Here is a 22,873-nt window from a genome sequence, read left to right as displayed (position 1 = left end):
CGAACCCTACTAATATTCGAGGAAAGAGAGTACCGAGCCCTAATAATACTCGAGGAAGGAGGGTACCGAGCCCTAATAATACTCGAGGAAGGAGGGTACCGAGCCCTAATAATACTCGAGGAAAGAGGGTACCGAGCCCTAATAATACTCGAGGAAAGAGGGTACCGAGCCCTAATAATACTCGAGGAAAGAGGGTACCGAGCCCTAATAATACTCGAGGAAAGAGGGTACCGAGCCCTAATAATACTCGAGGAATGTAGGGCGTAATGCTCTTTATAACATAAGATATGAAAGTAAGTTAATACAAAAGAAAGTAAGAAAGTATGAAAGTAAGAAAGTATGAATGTAAGAAAGTATGAAAGTATGAAAGTATAAAAGTATGAACGAAAGAATATAATGTTATGTGAATGGTATGATTATGTGATTATCTAGAACTCACTCAGCGTAGCTGACTTTTAGTATGCACGCAGGTGAGCTGATTATAGAGTTAGCATGAGGATGACACACGGCATGGATTGAACGGCTGGCATCTGAAGAAAGAAGTAAAGATGTTTTAAATATAAAGTTTTGTGTTATGGTATCAAAGAAAAGATTTAATGTTTTGTAACAAATGATTGATGTTTTATATTCCGCGAAAAGTTTTAATAAACTCTGATTTGAAGAACTGTGATTATGAGTAAATCCGACGCTAAAGTAGGGCTACCGGTAACGGGGCCTTACAATAATCAACCTATATCCAACTTAAAACCCAATAATCAACCTTAAAAACCTAAAAAAAAGAAAAAACAAACCACCAAAGAAAAAAAGAAAAACAAAAGAAAGAGCAAGATCAAGAATGGCCGCTTGACCCGCCTGACTACCCTCACGCAGACCCCGTCACGCGTGAAGTGGGGGAGCCAGGGCGGTGTTCCATTTCAACCAGTGCCTTATTATCCGTCCATGTCAGGCTAGTGGGGGTGTGACACTTAGGACTCAGTCGTGTGACTCTCAGTTGGTACTTGCTTTGTTAATATATCAGAGTTTATGTGTTAATTTTAGCAGAAGACTTTAAGTTATTATAATATTAATTTACCTTGAAAATTTACTCTGGAATTAAAATGCCCGAGTATTCGGTTTACAAAATATTGTTTATATTACAAGGATTTTATAATCAAAATCGAGCCATCTTGTAGCGCGAGCTTATATGCCTTTGATGACTCTAATTCTTGCTATTTCTATTGAACTCAGTTACCTGCAATGTGGGAATAAAATACGTCAGCTATATGCTGGTGAAACATTTGACTCTTAAAAGCATTTAAACTACAATCATAATAAAAACCTATGTTTCTTGACAAGCTCAGCGGAAATATATCTATTTCGGTATCTGTAACACTGCCCTACACACACACACAAATTTCTTCGTGCCACGTAGCCAATACCGGAGAACTAGCTATGACTGTTAGGCCGCGGCCACACAGCCTTTGAATGTTTAGGGTTAACAGTTATGTTTGGATTCATACACATGTGTAATTAGTCGGAGTTGCTTTTATTATCTATTTTGTATTACAACGGTTTAGAGATCACGTAATCTCATGTAAATGTTTGACTGACTCTTTAAGACAAACAACCTGTTTATCTTATAGAGAATAAATCTGTTTTGACTGTTTGTAAAGGTTTAACATATTCACATGTACCGTCGGTGTGTTGTTGATAAACCTTCTTGATATGAATGTGAATTATGTTAACCTATAAATAAATAGGTTTGTAAGATTACCTTGATAGTATTTCTTGATTAGACTGCAGACCTTAAGTTTGGTTTTAACCATGATTAGGTTTGCGAATGTTCGTCTTTAAAATTATATTTGTATGTGTGTGACGTTTGATATAGCATTCTTTGGCCTAATAGGTTCTAACACGTTGGCGAGTTTCTCCAGGTAAGTAAACGGGTCCTGCAGTTGATTGGAATTTATACGAATTACCTTCTTTAGGCAAAAACTCATTACTAGTGATGCCCCCTTCTAGTTACTACATGTCTGTCAAAAATATAATTTTGTTTAACCTTACTTCTTATAGAAGTAACGTTTATTGAAAATGTTTGTGAATGCTTTAATAATCTTTTCAAGGTTAAAAGACCATAGCTTTGACTGAGTCTAAGCTATTTATAACATACTTGAAATAACTTAAACGTAGATCCTATCTTAGCGGACACTCGAGAATGCTAATAATAATAAAGAGTGACAACTTGGTTGGCAGGGTCTTGGTACTAGCACGCTTAAATGATCAACAAAGCGTTGGGACTTCGATCTTTGCACGAATTCTAAGAAAACAGGATGTCGGCACGTTGTAGATATCGGGTAGGCTTCCCTAGGCTAAGTATGTGTTTTTGGGGGTGAACTTTGGGATGAAATGACTCAAACCCGTCACTCCCCTTTTTATAGTCAAAATTTGGCTTCTTCGCGTAGCGCGAAGGACAGAGTCCATGTCCGTTCACTTCGCGCGAAGCGACTCTCTGCCACCTCTTGACACGTAGCCTGTACAATTGTGCCGCGTGTTGACACGTGGTTGGACAAGTATACCCGATTACTTAATGAGGTTTCGCGTAGTGCATATTGTGACATAAGTCGGACCTACGAACGTTTATTGTAACATAAGTCGAGAGATGGACATTGTAAGTATTTCATATGAACTTAAATAGTGTATATTGTGTGCTAAATCATATCTAACACGTTGACCCACAACAAAATACGTTGGACGAAAGGATAATAGCTAGTACCCGGTTAAAGAAATTGGTTTAAGGGCATTATGAGAAGTTATTCAATAAAATAGAAGTTTAGAAGTGTTTGATCCTTTTAGGATAATGGCTATTTGATAATAGCTAATTAATCTTTTAAATGATTTATGTCAAATATTGTACCTTGTTTACAGGCATTATCAGATACTATCTTTTGTAGACATGCAATGTTTTAAAAACCAGTATGTATTAGCTGATTATACCGGATTTCGATAAGGTAACCGATATTTAGAGCACGGTATTCTTGGACGGTTTGCTAAAAATCGTACCGGCCGTTTTTTTAATTACCGCTATAAACCTGACAAACCGGTTTAAAACATAATAGATTTTTTATACTCTTTTGCTGCCCATATTTTTTTAATAATGGTTGTTAACCTAGAGGATAAGACTGAAACGAGTAAAACAGTAAACGACGATTCGTTAATCAACCACAAATCCAAGGTATTTAGCAACACTTTTAAGACCTAAAGCAAGTTAGGCAAACAGTCCCTGCGACACTGTCTGCGTGCTTCCACGCCACTTGTAGTATGTGATGAGTTTTTGTGGATTGACTTTTATGTAGATCGGGTGACGTTTGTTCCAACTTAGACAACTTAACACGAATTAGTTAACGACTATTAGGTGAGTTCTAAATACCCATTTTAAAATGTTTTTGGGGTGGTGCATATGGGTATCGGAACGTGAGAAAGGTTAAGTATGAAGTTTTAATATAAATGTTTTATAAGTTTAGTGAAAGGTCTAATCCATGGTAAATGGTTAGGCCCCTCGTATGGATAAGTGTTAAGCCCCTCATATCTAGGCCTTTGTACGAGCACGCATTAGGCCCTTGTACGGCATGAAGTTGGCAATGCCTTTGTGGCCAATAAGAAATTATACAATTGTGTATGTGAAGTTAACGGCGACAACCATTTGAAGTTGGGGTTATTATGATCCTTGAATGGGTAGATTTAGGCAAAAAACTTATGTAACTTATATATGATGCTATATGAAGTGCTTATGTAACTCAGATTTCAACAATAACACATACGTACCCGAGGTTGAATAAGGATGGGCTGGCACTGAGGCAAGGTTATCCAGCTGAGGATTGACATCCAGAAATTTAAAAGTTTTATGATTTTGTTATGTTAAGACAATCTACATTATTATGTTACCTTCATGTGTAAAGCTTGTGTATGTTTTCAGTTGCAAAGTTATGTTTATTTAATGTTTAAAAGCCATGATATATAGTTAACCCCCCCCCCCCCACCCCCACCCCCACAGCAACATAAATTCATTGCGTTTAAGTATTTGATTGATTTTGGCGAATAATCTAGCCTTTCAAATCACAGTATTTGATAGATTTCGTCAACTAAAGATTGGAATTGTATTTCATTTAATCCTTTTTATTAACTGGAAAAAGTTTGTAGGGACAATCTTATAGAACCCAGTTTTGTATATTAGTCTTTTGTATTTACTTAGACAGTTTATATTGTATCTAGGTAGCTTGTCGATTTTGTTTATTTGGTGTCTGGGCCTGAGGCCCTTTGTATGTTTAAGCCCATTGAGCCGTTAATAAAGTGAATAGAAGCATGAAAGTCTTTCAATATAAATAGTAAAGACTTTACATGAAAAACTAGCTTTTGCCAAACTCTCCTACACAAACCCTTTCTGCTCTTTCTCTCTACCCTCACTTTCTTTCCTACCTTCTTGGAAAATAACCAACACTCCAAGATCCGAAATCTAGATTAACCACTAGTGATTTCCGTTAGCTAGTGGTCCAGATTAACTTGGGAACTTAGTTGTTAAATCCGTCACGGGACCCACAGATCTTGTAGCGACGACTAATTGGTGACAGTTTCCACCTTAGCGTCAAAGCAATGACGACGAGACATGTGGTGACAACTCGTCGCCGCTATTGCCTACCGACGCCATTTAGGAATGTTTTGTTTTTGTCGCTAAAACCTGGTCGTTTCAGACAACTTTTGTTATAGTAGATGCATTAAGAGGTCAGTATAGCTTCATCAACGTAACTCTTCACAATTATATATCCTTCTGGATTTGTGATACGTAGGGCACATATAAAACACTTACAATAATACAACACACAAACATTGGTCAACAATAATATCCTATATTATTTCCCCCAAAACTAATTTTAACAAATTTAACACCATGGAGAACCATGAAGAAACCACTAGTTCCACCACCACACAAGTGACAGCCAAAGTTAAACCACCACCCTCTTAATCCTAAGCTGCATCTTACTAGCCATCGGAAACTGCGGCGGCCCATTAATAACCCGCCTCTACTTCATCCACGGCGGCAACCGCGTATGGTTATCATCGTCCCTAGAAACCGCGGGTTGGCCCGTCATCATTATCCTCCTCATAACCCTCTATTTCCTCCGTTGTACAACCGAAAAATTAAACAAACCAACAACAGCCATCTACATGCGTCCAAGGTTATCTTTCCTTGTATATATCTGTATTGTACTTCTATATACAGTTATCAATTATGCATTGCATAGTTGACCAATTATTGTACTTCTATATTACTGTATACTTCTATATGCAGTTGATCAATTATGCACTACACCTAACAGGGTTTTCATTACTTTGAAGGTTATTCTTCGCGGTTGCATTCATCGGCCTTATCACGGGTCTCGACGACTACCTCTATGCTTACGGCGTCGCCCGCCTCCCCATATCCACGTCAGCCCTAATCCTAGCACCCCACCTCGCTTTCGTTGCGTTGTTTGCTTTCATTCTTGTGAAACAAAAGTTTACGGCGTATTCGATTAACGCGGTGGTGCTGTTGACGGTTGGGGCGGCGGTTCTGGCGTTGCATACGAGCAGTGACCGGCCGGAGGGAGAGAGTAAGAAGGAGTATGCGATGGGGTTTGTGATGACGGTGGCGGCTGCGTTGTTGTATGGGTTTGTGCTGCCGTTGATAGAACTAACATACAAGAAGGCAAAGCAGGAGATTACGTATACACTTGTGGTGGAGATTCAGATAGTCATGTGTTTTTTTAGCAACCCTCTTTTGTACGGTCGGAATGATCGCCAACAATGACTTCAAGGTACAACTTCTTATAACATCATATTCACTCATTCTTTTTGGCTTTGGTTATCCACACACCCTCTGACTTCTTCACACATCCTTTCAAGTAAGGTTCCATACGATAGTATAGGCCCTATACGATCGTATGTAGGGTGTGTGGATAACCAAAGGGTATACGAATAACATATCCCTTCTTTTAAATAGTTTTTTTTAACTACCAACAAAAGAAACTTTTATAACTAGAAAGAAGAAGCGTTAAACAAAGGTCCCCACATAAAAAAAAAGTTTTTAATAATGCAATGAATCTTTGTTTGATTTTTATTTTAGATTAAATAAAATATAACATAAAGAGGTAGCGGGGTTATATAAAATGTGTTTAGAAGTAGCCAATACATAAACTAAAAAAGAAAAAAAAATTATATTAAAAATATACTTTGTGAAAAAAATTGAGCGACGGTGCGAACTATCGCTCAATCCTAGATCCGCCCGTGCACCATATTCTATGCGAATGACATGCAACCTCTATTTTTAAAAGGAACCTCGAAAATATTTTAGTTCCATATGATGTTAGAGCTTAAAACCTTAATGTCGTACCTAACTTAATCATCAAAATGCTAGCCACCGCCAGTTAGTCGTGGTTGCTAAAATACTGTCATTGTCTTAAACAATGCTTCACATATATAGCTAGAACAATTTTTGAAAATTGGTTGGGCATTTCAACATTTGGCCCTACAACTTTGTCCGTATTTGCAATAGTCCATATAAAAACAAGAGACCCTGACTTATCTCCACAAGAGTATGCCCAAATTTCAATTATGATTGCCATATATGGAATTCTAGGTCATATATACAAAAAGTTCAGTTGTTCGAGTTCTTATTCAATGTATTTATAGAAAATTAGCTGTATAAGTTTTTTATATATAGTATGTCTTCTCATAAAGACAAGCTAGCTAGATTTTAATTAAGATTTAGACTATTACTCAATGCTTAAAATAAATCATATGGTCGATTTAATCAATAGCATCCTGAATTTATATATATTGTGTGGCTAAAGACAATTCCACTTGATAATCATCTCCCACCAGAATTTACTTAATGAATGATTTTGAGCGAAAGTTGAAAGCATGTTCTGCTTGTGTGTGATATCAGTGACAATCAAGTGTAACTCTATGATTATTATGCGAGTGTGACTGTCTTTGGCAACATAAATGAAAATTATTAATGTTTCTTGATAAATCATTAGTATCAACTATTAAAATTCAAATTGCATTTTTGTATAGGTTTGTATAGTAAAATGTGTTGGTAGATATTGTTTCTTTTCGTGCATAATAGTTGACTCTTTTCTTTTTCTTTTTTTTTGGCGGCATGCACTTTACTCATGATACAATCAAACTCGTACACGAGAGTATTTGAATCCTTAACTCGTTTTCTTTTAACAGCAAATACCTCACTTTTTTTATATTTCAATGAACAATTACAAGGGGATAGATAAGAGATGAAACTTAGCAACGGAAACAAGAATAAATGAGGAAACAATATATGCAATAATATATGCATAAATCCATAATATATGGTAATAAAATCTCTTATATTAGTTTCTCGATTGATACAAACTTATTTCATTTAGTGTTATAAGTTGTTCAAAGCCACTCATTTGTGGAATGTGAATTTGGTTGTTTGTAGGTGATTCAAAGGGAGGCAAAAGATTTCGAACTAGGACAAATAAAATATTATGCAATATTGTGTGCTAGTGCTTTGATTTGGCAATGCTTCTTTTTGGGAGCTATTGGAGTTATCTTTTGTGCATCTTCGTTGCTATCAGGGATTATAATCGCCGTTCTTCTTCCAGTAACAGAAGTATTAGCGGTTATATTCTACAAAGAAAAGTTTCAAGCCGAGAAAGGAGTTGCACTTGTTTTGTCGTTGTGGGGATTTGCTTCTTACTTCTATGGGGAATATAAGTTGACAAAGAGGTTAAAGGATGACACGCAATATTCTCAACAATCAGTGGAGATGGATCCAATAAATTCATACGTATAATAGAATTAGTTCAGTTACATGCTTTCACATGGTTTTCATATTATATTTCAATTTATATCTCCTTAAGTCCTTATATCAGATTTAAAGTTCTAAAGTTGGGTTGTGTAACCATTTTAACCCTGTAAAGTGCATCGGGTCTCACGAAATCCTCTTTGAAATAATATACTTAAAACAACAAGACTAAAGGGGTGAAGCTTCATCAAGTATCAAAGTAGACAAAAAGTTTAGATTTTAAAGTAAGATAGAGAGTGTGCGAGTTTTCCGTTAAAAAAAACAATCAATGGCATAAAACTAGAGCATGAACGTTGAGAAACTGTAAGTAAATTTGTATTTAACTTTGGATTACCTCGTATATAGATGATTTAGACCAATACATATATATATAGACTTCCATGGGTACATTTTCATGAAACATCGTAATATATCATAAAAAAGTTAAATTAAAATTCATCAAACAAGTAAGAGGTGTGAGGTGCCTGTTTATTTTAGTTTATAATAACATTTAGGGGTGAAACACCTAAGCATTGGGGGTTCTGAATGGGCCCTTGATATTGGGGGGGGGGGGGGGGTCCGGGCCAATGCCACTGTAGCAGGGCTCGCAGATTGGGTCGAATTCACTAGAATTTTAATTCCCAGAAATTGTCACATTTAAAAATAGGTCACAAATTTGGGCGCAACTTTATTGAAATCCAAATTTCAAATGGATAAGTGTCTTCGGTAGTTTCTGACCCCATTCCTGTAATACGAATTCTGAATCAATTGGTTATGACTCTTGTTTCTTCTGGTTCTTGAAAATTCACACAAAATCATACCAAGTTCTTGTCTCATTCTGAGTTTTATCCGATTGAGAATTTTAGAGAACCACCGAATTATTTCAACATGAAAGTGGTTCACGATTCTCAAATTATCCAAGCATTGTAATCTCGAATGCCCAACATTTTTTTAGGATGTTAAATGGGCCTGACTTGTCAAATGAGTGGTCTTGGGATCTTGAGGGTTGCAATTAGGGCTGTTCACGAGTCGAGCCCGAGTCGAGCCAGGGTGTTTTCGAGCTCGGGCTCGAAATTAAACGAGGTAACTTAAGTAGGCTCTAGCTTGATTTTGAAATTAACGAGCTTAAGATCGAGCCCACGAGCCGAGCCATGACTCGAGCCGAGCCAGAGTCGATTTTGGCTCAGTTACAAAACTAATCCAAATCAGCCCAGGATGTTTCAAATCAACTTTTTATAGCCAGTTTTAATCGAGCTTTTTTTGAGCGAGCCACGAGACCGAGCTTCGAGCCTCAAACTTTTTGAACAGCCCTAGTTGCAATTCGTTCTCTGTTAATCTGGGTTAGAAAGTATCAGTCGGATGACTTGTTACAAAGTGGATTCTTTATTCGATACCATTGGATGACTTTTTACAATACCCACTCTTTTGCTTATTTAGCCCAAAGTACCAAATGATCCTGTTAGTTTTATTTTTTATTTTTTAACCCACGTGTAACTCACCAAATCAGACCAATTTTATTGGTATGTTTAAAAAAAATTCAAATTTTGTAGCTATGCTTATTTAATAAATTACAACTACTATTAGATCATAGAGACCAAACTTACAATCGAAAGCGACTGTCAAACTCAAAGTTATGGTGCCCGGACCAAACACCAAACTCCCACTTCTAATTCTTTCAATTTTCCCGTACAATAATTCATTCCATTTCCCATATCATTTATTTATATCAAACGCTATCTAATAGTCTAGCCGTCCGTTTGAAATTGGAACTCACGTGCAACACAAAGTACCAAATCAACCGAAATTCTATTGGTTTTATTTATAAGAATTCACGTGTACCCCTAAGGACCAAATCAGATTAAATCTTGTTTGTTGTATATATTTTTATTAATTTTTGAATTACTGTTAATATGCAAATTATTTAATAAACTACAACTAGTTATAGATCACAGAGCAAACTTAGCATCAAAAGTCACCACCAAACACAAATTTATGTATTCATATCACTCAGATATATACAGTATTTTCATTACATGATCTTGATTTACCAAAAAAATAAAAACTTTCCTAAAGTTTAAACAAAATTCATATCTATTAATCTTCAGATTTCACCAAGACTCACAATATTCACCATTGAATCTCCGGAGCCTCCTTCAATTTCCCGAACAATAATATCCGCAATCGTTGCAGAATCCATGGACATCGACCTTGTTGCTGCCGCAGCAGACTCATACTCAGTTTTCGAATCTTCATTTTCATCACAAATTTCTATTTCCGGTACACCAGACTCACCATCATCAACCAAATTCTCCACCACCCGTGTATCTGAGCTCGATCCATTCATCGGGGAAGTATTATGATCATTCAAACTCATAATGCCAGCCCGACAAAGCGGTCAATTGGTATGTGAACTTAGCCACGTATCAATACAAGGAATATGGAATGCATGGTTACATTTGGGTAATAAACGTAACGTCTCATTATCTTGAAACTCGCTCAAGCAAACAGAACAATCGGTGCAATCGATCAAGTTATCGGCTTTTTTGTACCTGAAGACACTGATCGAGTTGATCACCGATGGTTGGAGGCCAATGGTGTTGATGTACCAAATGGGATGATCAACTTCAAACCCGTGTTCTTGATCAGGAAAGCCTTGATCTTGGCGGGAGATTGGGGTGGACGGGGCCCGCCGGAAGCGAGTAGAGCATCTTACCATGATGAGGTAGTAGCTGAAGAAGAGGAATGCACTGGCAAGTAAGGTTACTATTATTATGACATAAGGTGATATATGTGCGGTGGTGGTGTGGGGCGGTGTGGGTGGAGGCTGCGGCGGCCAGTAGAATTCGGGGTAGCTGCATTTGTATCGGCATGTTGGACCGCAATCGAAACACGTTGAGTTTTGGTCGGAATATTGTTCTTGGAGGAGTTTCCGGTGGTGGATGATTGCCATTTGGTGGTGGTGGTGTGAGAAAAGGGGTGGATAAAAATGAAAGAATTTTAGGTGGGTTAATTGGTGAAGAGGATTAATCATACATGATAGTTTGTGTTGATATTAGGTGGTATGTTATTGTCACTTTTTTAATTATTACGTTATGGCACTTTAGAGTATATATACATAGCATGCATGTTGAATGGTATATGTATTTCTAGACTCGCTTTCAAATATGTATGGGTGGTTAAAGATTATCCCCACAGGCCCCACACTTCTCTATAAAAAGATGTCATTCATGTGCGGGCAAAGCATATATGGGGACCGAGTAAATTTACACTATCCTAATCGACCCATGTTATGGAAAGTGTAACATGGATTTTCCGTACAAAACACAAATGAACCTATAACCAAAAGCATAGTCAGAGATTGAATTTTTGAATCGAAGTGTGAAGAATATAACGCGGGTGGGGGAGAGGAAAGGGAATCTGACATGGTTGGGTATTCAATAATATTTTTTCATATATCGATAATAAGAGGGATAAAAGTGTTCTTTCACCTCTTGTTGAAAAGATCAACTCATTATCAAACACGTCTTTTTATTTCATTTTGTCTAATGTTTGGTTTATTCTTATGTTTTGCGTTAAACATGTATATTGAGTGAGATAAGCCGGCCATAGCGGTTGTGGGCTCAGTATGCCGGGCTTAGGAAGGTTGTGTTTGGGGTTGTTTTAGCTTGGGCTTTGGTGAAGTTGTTCTAAAATGGGCTAAACTCGAAGTGTGCTTGTTTTAGTCTGTGTTGGCTGTTGACTAGAGGAATAAAGAGTTCATAATCTCTTTATATTTTACACAAAAAGTCACTGTTATGTAGTTTAATGTTCATCACATTGATTTCATCCGTAAATTTTGAGAATATTACTGATTGAGTCTTTCATCTATGGGTAATAAATATGTTTGGTTTGAGATTATACAGTTTTGATTTATCATTTGTGACTCTTCTACTTTAAATACTTTTTTTTACGGAGGTAAGGGAAGAGTACTAAGCATATCATGCTTTGCTGAACATCGATCAATAGAAAGGAGGAATTTTGTCACTACCCTTAAAAAACACATCATCATGCAATTAGTGTTATTGTCCATATGAGCACGCCACAAAAGCCCATATGAGCATGCCACAAAAGCCACCCATAGGTGTGGACTTAGGTAGTTGGGTAGAACTTAGATAGTGTTTTGTGGTGAGGTCCCTCTCAGAATTTATTCTTTAATATTGTTTCATCTAGTGCTGGTCAGGTATTAGATAAATCCTCTGTTGAAACCATCTAAGCCTGTTGTGGTTTGGGTGGGTGAAAGACTGAGCAAGTTTCATTTTATTATTATTATTATTATTATTCTTTTGTTTTGAAAATTTAAAGCAAGTATATAAATTAAAAGATAGTTTTCTGATAAAAGATAAAACATTAAACATCATAAAAAAAATAAACAAGAATTACATAAAAAAATTGCAAAATTATTCTCTAGCTCTTTGATCTATTTCTATTTCCTTTTGAATAAGCTACTGTTCTTTTTCAAAAAAACGCTTGGTGACTTGGCAATAGGTTGCTGAAGTCTTTGGTAAGAAAGTCCAAATTCCTCGTCCATTGTTTAGCAAGTTTCACATGCGCCACCAACGCGATACCACTTGATATTTTATGGAGGTCAGTGCTACATTCTACATTGGCATTAGTAGTTGTTCTTTTTTCTCGGTCCTTTCCGGCTGATCGACGTGGTGCCTCTTCTGTCGCTTCATGCCCGGCCACTTTTAGGTCGATTCCTATATGAGCATCTAGCTACTTGAGGAGACGTATGCACCGGACGAAGTAGTTTTTATACGCTTCAGCCCTGTTTCCGTCTCAAGTCCAATTAACTCGAGCACAGCTTGAGTATTTTTCACAAATAGTCCTCGTTAAACGAATTAACCATCTTGTACCTACTCAACACATCGGCTTTCCATTCTTCACAAGTGAATTGGTAAACTTGAAGATTATCTCTCCCACTCGGCCACATTTGACGGTTGTTTCTGTTATGTGGATTCGTAAACAATCCGACAAAATTTTGAATTTCGGACCACAGTCCCAATATCATATCATGAATACGTGCTCCACTTCCCACGAGCGTGTAGAACAACTCTCATACTTTAGTCTAAAATATTTTGCTTTTTTGATACCCCATTTTCGATCATGGAATATTTCTATCCAAGCACATCACAAAGTCGTTTTGTCATCTTTGGTCCAAGGAGTTGTTACACATTTCAAAACGGTTGCCTCGCTCGCCCATTCCCCTCTAACCTCTCGCTCCTTCGTTGAAAGGCCGCATCGACAAGTTCTTGGAACCTTTATGAGATCATTTATTTTCTGACTGACCCGTCGGAGGGAAGATCATCTCTTCGACCGACTGACATTTTGGTGTTTGGATGGATAGGAGGAAAACATGTGTGTGTGTGGATTTAACAGAAGTTTCCCCTTTGGTGGGCTTAAAGAGTAGTGGTTTCGCAGCCGGTCAAGCCGCATTAAAAGCTAATTCAGGCAAGCTGGCAAAACATGAGAAGGCGTGTCTTGACAACTGTCACACCTCGATTTAGGGCCTAGGTGTGACACCCATAGTTGGTACCTGTTTTGAAAATATATCAGAGCTGCAAGTTATTAGCAGAAGTCTTTGATTACAATAAAATATTAATTTATTTTGAAAATTCTTTTGGATAATAAATATCCAAGTATTTGGTTTACAAACCTTGGTTATTCTTGTTATAATATTTTATTTATTTAAAACTGAGCCATCACCATCTGCGAGCATCTAACTCCATAAATGACTCTTATGCCTTGTTATATGTACTATGCTTGCTTACCTGTAATGTGGGGAAAAATACGTCAGCGATATGCTGGTGAATCGTTGACTCTAAAAGCATTTTAAATAACAATTATAATACAAATATAGTTTTCTTGACATTGCTCAGCAGAAATATTTCTATTTCTGGTATTGTGACACTGCCCTACACACACAAGTCTCCGAGCCACGTAGCCCATTCCGGAGAAACTATATATGACCATTAGCCCGCAGCCACGTAGCCTTTGACTGCATAGGCTTAACGGTTTTTCTTGATTAGACTGCAGACTTTAAGTCTGGTTTTAACCTTGATTAGGTTTGTGAATGTATTTCGAAATCATGATTGTATTTGGGTGACGTTTGGTATAGCATGCTTTGGCCTAATAGAGTCTATCACGTTGGCAAACTTCTTAAGGTAAGTAAACGGGACCCGCGGTTGATTGGGATGTGTACAAATCACTTACCTTAGGCAAGAAAGAGTCTACTAATGATATCCCCCTTCCAGTTACTACATGTCCGTCAAAATATAGTTTTGTATAACATTATATTTATAAACATAATGCTTGATTGAAATCTGTTTGTGAATGCTTTTGAAAATACTTTCAAGGTTAAAGGCCATAGCCTTGACTGAGTCTATGCTATTATAATATGATTAACAATAACTTAAACTTAGATTCTACCTTAGTGAATGCTTGGAATACTTATGCTAAGGCAGAATGATTGCTTAGTTGGCAGAACTTCGCTCTTAACTCGCTTAACTGCTCTACAGCTCGTTATATCCCCAATACTTACACGAACTTCAAGAAAATGGACCTTGGAACTTCACGGCACTCGGGCACGTTCTCCAACACTAAGTGTGTGTTTGTGAATGTGATTGTGGAATGAATGGGGTTTAAACCCGTAGCCCCCTTTTATAGGCAAAGTTTTGGGGACCGTCGCGTAGCGCGATGGTCTTTTCCTTAGGCCATCGCGTAGCGCGACGCCGCAATTGACAAGGTGATGCCACGTGTTGACACGTTGTTGGCCACGTGGCCCTGATTACTTAATGGGATATCGCGTAGCGCGATGCCCATCTGACTCCGGGTCGTCGCGTAGCGCGGCGCCCCCCTTTTCTTGGCTTTCTGGGAATCTGCATCGCGTAGCGCGATGATCCTATTTATCTACCCATCGCATAGCGCGATGGGTCTGAAAAATCCAATTTTTCATTTTCAATCCTTTAGGTTTCAGAATTGTCCCCTTTTAGCCCAAAATTGATCAGGGTATTCCCGAGATGTTACAACAACCAACATGTATTTCTTCCGTTTGCTTTTGACACTTTTGGTTTCCTCGCGCCTGAAGCTGTGGAGCTACTTACCTGTGTTCAGCGTGTAATGCATAGTAATGTTATGACTCCAAGATCAGCAAATGTATTTTTTAAAAGATTGGGTTTTGCAATTCAAAAAGGGGTAGCGGCGCAGTTTATTGCCCGCTTGCCTTGTTTCGATGTAATTTAAACATTTATAAATTTATTTCTAACATCTTCATTCCGAGGCCCTTGCGCAAGTTCCGTGTTATACACGTAATCATGATTGAAGGATATACCTAAACAGTAGCAATTTTACCATGGATCCGTGTTTTTAAAAAAATGAAGAAATGAAGAAGATTATTTAACAGGTGTAGAAAGAAATGATGACGATTTTTTAAGGATGTAGGGAGAAAGGAAGGTGGTGAATAATTTTTAAATGTTAAAACGGTTTAAATAGATAAGATTTAAAATTAAAATGATATGTAACCTTCCACCTTTTCCCAAAGCAGCCAACGGGTATATTTTCTCATACGAGTATGCTGGCGTCGGCTCGTTAGCACCTCCCTTCACCCAACACCATTGCGGTGTTCGCGACCAGCATGGCAGCGAGCCACCAGCTAGCGCTGTGGTTGAAGCTCCGCAACGGACAGTCTTAGAAGCATGATTGAAATTAAAAAATATATCGCTGCATTGGTAACCACATGTCCACATCACCCAAAATAGTAGGAGCTGGCGTAACGCCGGGTGTTAAGCCAAGAGGATGTGGGGCAACATGTTGGGTTTCAATGGTGATCAGTAAAATTTTGTTTATTAAATCTGGTTCAATAAACGTGGCAAATAATAATTAATCACATTAATTAATAATTATACGCAGCGGAAAGTATACAATTAATCAGCACCGAAACTAAACCCGACAGGATCCGGTTACAGACAATACGAGTACGAGTCAAACAGTAAATATATAATTGCACTAACGATATATTTAAGTTTACCTTGGTTAATAAATAACCAGTTAAGACACCGAGAGTTAACGAGCGACGCTAGGTGACTAAACGAGTGGCGTGTAAGTGGCGATGGCGAGTCAGTGGCAGCAGCGAAGTACAGCGCGAGCTGCGCGGTGTCGTACGGTGGTAGCCGGTAACTTGAAACGGTGACCGGTGCAACGGCAATTCCGTTTCGTATTTTAAACGTGGCCTTTTTGTCTTGGAGTTATATCTAAGACTTTTACTTGCGGCTAGGGTATGCTCCAGATCTTCAACAAAGTTGTTTCTTTTTGTTATTATATTAATAATCAAAACATTATTATCCTTAATAACCAACTTCTGGCCCGTTTATTTTTATTAAGCCCGACGCGAGTTTAAAAGCCCGTTTCAAGTGTATTTATCTAGTAAATAAACATTATCAACATTATTATTTATATCCAATATAAATAATAATCTCGTTAATAATTCGTCAATACTGGTTAACTAATTTAAGCAGATTTTATGTTCGTTACCCAAGGTGTAACTCTTACGGGTCAAAACTTGGTCAGCCGCGTTGACTTTACTGAACCGGTCCATAAATCCAACACCACATGCTTCTCCAACTAATCGCATTCACTCATTCATTTTTTATATTAAAATTCGTTAAATAATAATTGTGTTAGTTAGTTAAACCATTATGCGTATTTGACTTTTTTTTGTTAGTAAACACCCGTCACTTACGTGGCAATGACATGATAATAGGGAAAGCTCCTCAACTACATATGGTCTTGATGAAACAAGCTATGAGCGCGTGCCATTTCTTTTTCAAGGTGATGATGGTCGGGTAAGTGGTGCTAGTCGGTGGGTGATAATCCTTGTTGGTGGCGGTAGGTGGTGGTCGGCTGGCTGTAGTGATGACGGTGTGGCAAAATGGTTAGTTCTGGCGGTGGTGGCGATGGTGGGTGGTAGGTGGTGGTGGGTGATGGAGGTGATGTCGGGTGAAAGATTGAATGAAATGAAAGGGAGGGGGTGGAAGGAATGAATTTTGGGTGTTTAAGAGGAATGAAATGAAATATGTAATTCCTTTACCAACCAAACACATTTTTCTCATTCTCTCATAATAAGGCATTACATTTCATTCTTTATTACATATCAAACGTTATCTAGCTGTAACGTACTCGAGTTCAAATAATTCTAATTGGATTTGTGAATTTTATTGGAATTTGCACTAGATATAATCTTTTATTGTTTTTGTTTTGATAATATTGAATTTTCTAAGAATCCGTTTTAACTGTATATAATTTCGAATTCACTTTTGAATTTTGAAATTTGAATAACCGGAATTCACTCCGTAAATCCAACTTGTTATAAATAAATGTAAACCCCACAACCATCACATACCGTTTGCATAGAATATTGTTCATCCAAAATCCACTAAACATGCTTTCTTGAGGAGGTGCACATACAAACCTTCGTTGGATAACATAGCAAAGGTGGCGGAGGGACGGTTACGGGGGTGGGATTGACGTATGATGTGAATATGATGGAGAAGAACCTTTTCCCCATCGTCTCCGTCCTCCTTTAGCTCTCGTTATGCGCCAATCTTGCCCGCGAAAGTGTACTTCCGTCACCAATTGAAAAAATGGATATGAGAGCATCTAGATTGTGAACTAGGGAATTAACGCATACACACGTACTTATTTAATAATGGCGACCCAACCTGATTAGAAACCATGCTAACAGATCCATATGTAAAGATCGGGAAAATATGACCCCAATTGAAAAAATTAATCACCAACCATGCAATTTACACTTCTTATCACTAAGAAAACAGGTCATTTGCGGTTTGCAAATTTTGCGACCCACAATATGAGGTAGCAAATATAAAGTTTTCTAGTAGTGGTGTTATGATAAGCTTTTATAGATATTTTAACAAGCACAAACTAGTGATGTACTATATTGTCTTATTATTCCAATTAGCAGGATGCCTATTGATTGTGTTGGTGGTTGATCAGGTAACGTCATATTTTTTGTATTCTCTTTTTAGGTCAAATGGACCCGACCCACGTTCCTCTGACTGACGGATCCTGAATGAATCATTTAACTCGTGAATTTAATGGATTATTATGGGCATAAGATAATCTATTAAAATAACTATTCAATAAACATCAACAATTACATGTTCAATTGTTTATTTGCTTCCCATATTTCCAACGGCTATGCAACACCTATTACTTAAATGTAAAATACTACATATAAAACTTTATAAAATAAAGGCAAATCGGAAATAAATAATCTCACATTTTGTGTATTAGTTGATAATTATATCACCTTTAAAATCAATACCAACAGTCCAACCTTTTAATTATTTTGTCTCAATTGCCCTCCATAAAAAACACTTTAACGCCGTCACATTTTTTTTTCCAAGTTTCAAACTGATATTTTAGGACTTTTGATCGTAAAAATGATACGAGTCAATTGATGTAAAGCTTATTTCAAAACGGTCTATTTGTATGTTAGAACTTCTTAACATGTATCATATGTATGAGAGGCCAAACACATGAGTGTCATATGTATCGGGGATGCTACGTATGAGGTTATCACTCTACTAATACCGGTTCATGTGCATTAGCTCATTTAGGAAGTGAGAACCATTTTTGTCATTTTCTCTCTCATTATAAAACCTTGTCATGACATATTGGATTCAAAACTAGCTTTAGCAAACACCTTCCCACTCTCCTTGGGCCTCTTGTACAACCAAAACCAGCTCAAAAACCACACCCTCATCATTCACGATCATTAAACCCCTTCTTAAATTGTGTCTTGTTTTGTGTGTGTGTGTGTCAAAATCACCTACTATGTCCACTCCCCTTTAGATCATCCCATCACTTATAAAAAACACACCAAACTCACAATGTGGATTCTCTAACCACAAGATGCCCCAAGGGTACAAATGTAAAACCATGCCTTCTACCGAAAACCCCATAAATATTTTTTTACAAAAGCACGTGATTACATGCCACTACGTTCCAATCTTTAAATTACTATATTCCATTATTTATAACTAAAACAAATTAAAAATAAGCACACCATTGTCTATATTTCTGTATCCATTTCATACATGGTTTCAACTACCAGTCTGCCTCATAATATTGCCACAAAAACACTTCCAAAATCCTCAAATTCATAAACCATGTCGATCACAAAGTCTTTTCATTCTCAAAACACAATTTCTAAATTAAATTTGCCTCAAAACCTAATTCATAGATCCCATCTCAACCTTCCATTCAACCCCATTTCTTGTTTTCCCGCCACCAAGACCACCGTGCCACCGATCACATCCGCGGCTACTAGATGGAACTTAATGATAGTTTACGCCAACGTCGATCCCACCGCAACACCTCCACCTCCACCGCCACCTCCTGGTTCTCCTTTCGGTTCTTGGTATTCCCAAGCTTAGATCCAAACTTCAAAAGTATATATATTAATATTTATCAATTTTTATGTTCTTAGTTAAATTTTTATTTTATTTTTGGCAGGAAAAATTGGGTTATTGGGATCTTGATGACTTTTATTATACCCTTAGTTACCACTAAAGGAAGCCGATTAAAGTTACTTATACGTAAGCTTTTAAACACTTTTAAATATTGTTGTGGATCCATAAATATTTTAAAAAATACTTCCAAATATATAATGTCGTGATCCTTAAACAGCTAGCGGCGCAACTTGTGCTAGTTTGCATTCTGTATTGATCGATGTAAACACTGTGTTTTTTATTGAATGAAAAAGTAAATGTTTCAAAAAAGCTGTGATGATTATGTTGTAGAGAAAGTTGACCAGATAGTGGACACAGCGGAGCATTTAACGGAGGTGGTGGAGGCGGTGGCGGATAAGGTGGACAAGGTGGTCGAAGAACTCGAGGATGAGCTGCCGGAGGGCAGTGAGCTTAAGAAGACTCTTGATTTCATCGAAAATGTTGCTGAAAAGGTTGAAAAGGATGCTCAGACCGCCGGTGATTTCATCGACAAGGTTAGTTTGTTTTTTTCTTAAATTATTTGGTCAAAATGTAAATAATGTTCAAAGATAACATTTAAAAAATTGTTCACGACTTCTATATACGTGTCATATTAATTATTATATTCGGATATTATAGAAAATGAATATTATTTTATTAAACTTCAAAATCATGTAATTACTAGATTTCCTCAAAACTAGTTTATTTTATTTTTTAGTTTAATATCTGAAACCTAATTAACACACTAAAAATTTAAATATACGTAATGAATTACGAGAAATATAAATAATGAAGCGTGCATATCAACTCTTTTCTTTAGATAAAATAGTACCAACGTGGTCCTTCTATTCAACTTTAGAAACATCATATATGTTTTTGAATAAATTTAGCAACGAATATTTTAAGTGCCTGTCAAGTATCACTGGACTTTTCAGCCTAATGGCACCAATGCATTGAAAATGCATCGTTTAGTATGAATATTTAGATGTAAAATTAAATTGTGTGTGAGTTAGCCATTTTAAATACTTACCTTGGTAACATAAAATTAATAAAAATAAACATTCAATTTTATTTAAAAAAAATTTATACTATTAAATTTAGTTGACCCATTGACGCACAATCAACTACGGAGAATGACGCATTTTTTAAGATAACATGGTAAGAAGACTTACACTAAAGTGAGCGAAATTTTTAAAAGAAGCTCCAAACTATATAAAAATGTTTTGAAAAAGTATACATCAATTGCTACCTAAATGTATAATCAATTAAGAAAATTTAACTAACATTAATTAATTCATAATTAAAGTTCGTCTAATAGTGCATTTTATAAAATTTTTATAACACAAGTAGGGGTGTAAAATCAACAGAGTCAATCCGAGTCTAAGCTCGAGTTTAGTTCATTTAACTTACAAGATTTCAAGCACGGCTCATTTGTAAGTTATATTTTACTAAACCCAGCTTGACTCGTAAGCTCGAACTTAATAGCTTATTATTTATTACTCACACTAGAGTTTTTAATGAGCTGATATGATCAATAACTGATGAACGAGTCATCGTATGTACACACTTATTACAAACCAAACTTTCTTTTCTTTTCTTTCTTATGTTTTTTTTTTTTTTTTTGTATATTGAACGGCACAAACCAACCTCTATCATCCAAAAACCGATAGCCGCCACAAGCCTCCAAGTGACGAAGTCAGCCTTCGGCAACTACCATTGACCCAACTTTAATAATTAAATAGCCTTTTTGGCATTTTTATTATAGTAGGAGGACTTATATGGAGTATCCCAATTTTTGGGGTGGCTTGTTCAAATGCTTTATTAAAAGTTATAACAAGCCTTGGCCCGTAGGGGCAATTTAACTTGGGGAACATAGCAATTTTGAGAGAATTAAAGTGTGTTAACAGTTTGGATATGTTCTATTGTAATTCTGGGTTTTTTTAGGGCGCACTAAACACGACATGCAACCCATTTATTTTAAATGGGTTGGCTGATTGCAAGTTGATTGACAGCTCGTAATAATTAAGATATATATATATAAGAAATAAATGGGTTGGCTGATTGCAAGTTGATTGACAGCTCGTAATAATTAAGATATATATATAAGCAAGATGATGTAAACAGTTTTATTTCTCCTGGTAATCAGGTTCAAGATATGGAGGACAAGATAGAGGATATAATGGAACCCGTGTTAGAGGAAGCTAAGGAAGTAGCTAAAAGAGCCAAGGAAAAAGATAGACAAATTAACAATAAAATATAATTTAAACGGTCTTTATTATCGAATCTTTGGTTCATTGTTAACACATGTTGGGTCTATTAGTTTTGAAACTACTGCACTAGCATGTTACATCGGTTTTAGTTAATTGACAAATAATTTGATGTGATCTCGTGTAATGAAAATGGTCATGAGAGAATTAAATTATTAGATTAAATGAATAAGAATTTATGTTCAAAATAAAATACGTGACTTGTCATTTCTTGTAAAAAATATGTGATAGCTATTGGATTTAATATTTCTTTGCATCTTTGGTATATGTCTTATTCGTATTTTATTTCATTTCTTGTCTATAATCATAAGCACTTCTTTCATTACACTATCAGAAATTCAATGCTTAAACTTAGCTTTCAATGTGTATTGTCAAATAATTAATTTCATTCCTCAAGCTATTGTAACATCCTAATATTATCGGGTGATTTAAAAATGTATTTTTAATTCTATAAATATATATACCTAAAACTGAGATAGTATCTTTTCACATTTTAAAAGATGTTTTGAGTATTGAGGATGTCTTTGACAAAATAAGTGTTTAGAAATATCCCCAACTTGTATTACAAAATGTGTTAAAAGTTATATTAAAATTGTATGAGGGCCATTCTGGTTATTTAAGCAAGCTAAATAAAGATTGATCAGATGAATTATTTTAGATAAAAAGTAATAGTGACTCTATATGTAGAGGGTTATATTCATCAATCAATATAATTTTTGAGTGTATAAAACAAAAAAAAAACATAAAATAAGTGTTTGTGAGTAAGATGTAGATACACATAGAGAATCGAATGTGTGTGATTTTAAAAAATAAAGAAAATTTAGAGAAAATGTGTTTTTTATTAAATTATGTAGAAAGAGAGAGAGATTCAAATAAGAATGCTCTAAAGGAATTAAAATAAAATCTATGAAAATCTAAAATATTTATAAAAATAAACTGACTAAATAATATACATTGCTCCCCAAAGGGTAGTAATTAAATATATAGTTCTGTTAATTTTAAACAAAAAAAAAAGTTTGATTAAAGGGTATTTGATCTAGCGTTATAAGGGTCTGGATAAGGTTTTGCCTTTCCAGGGAGTTGTGACTTATGAGTTCAAATCTCGTTGTTGTAAAAATTTAACTTAAGAGTAGAGTTTTAGAGAGTGTCTGAGTTGTGATTTAAAAAACAAATAAATAGATGTATAAAAGAAAACGTAATTTGTTCAATATTATTTA

General features: G+C 36.2%; 1 protein-coding gene and 2 pseudogenes across 1 annotated transcript; 2 read left to right on the top strand and 1 right to left on the bottom strand.

The window, feature by feature from the left end:
• The first annotated feature begins 4,845 nt into the window (after positions 1-4,845).
• LOC143539261 (purine permease 1-like) lies at positions 4,846-7,864 on the top strand (annotated as a pseudogene).
• Positions 7,865-9,941: 2,077 nt separating this feature from the next.
• On the bottom strand, positions 9,942-10,916 carry LOC143539222 (RING-H2 finger protein ATL52-like; annotated as a pseudogene).
• An 8,107-nt stretch (positions 10,917-19,023) lies between these two features.
• On the top strand, positions 19,024-21,668 carry LOC143539244 (uncharacterized). The gene is made up of 4 exons (XM_077032610.1): positions 19,024-19,319; positions 19,415-19,497; positions 19,702-19,904; positions 21,536-21,668. The coding sequence occupies exons 1-4, from the start codon at positions 19,069-19,071 to the stop codon at positions 21,647-21,649; spliced, it is 651 nt and encodes a 216-aa protein (XP_076888725.1). The 5' UTR covers positions 19,024-19,068; the 3' UTR covers positions 21,650-21,668.
• Positions 21,669-22,873: the final 1,205 nt, after the last annotated feature.

This window comes from Bidens hawaiensis, unplaced genomic scaffold (assembly GCF_021521415.1).
Source record: "Bidens hawaiensis isolate Kalapana, Puna unplaced genomic scaffold, B.hawaiensis_p1.1 tig00011830_1, whole genome shotgun sequence".
Taxonomy (NCBI): Eukaryota; Viridiplantae; Streptophyta; class Magnoliopsida; order Asterales; family Asteraceae; genus Bidens; species Bidens hawaiensis.
The sequence above is the reverse complement of the archived record's forward strand: the minus strand, read 5'-3'. Positions and strand labels throughout refer to the sequence as shown.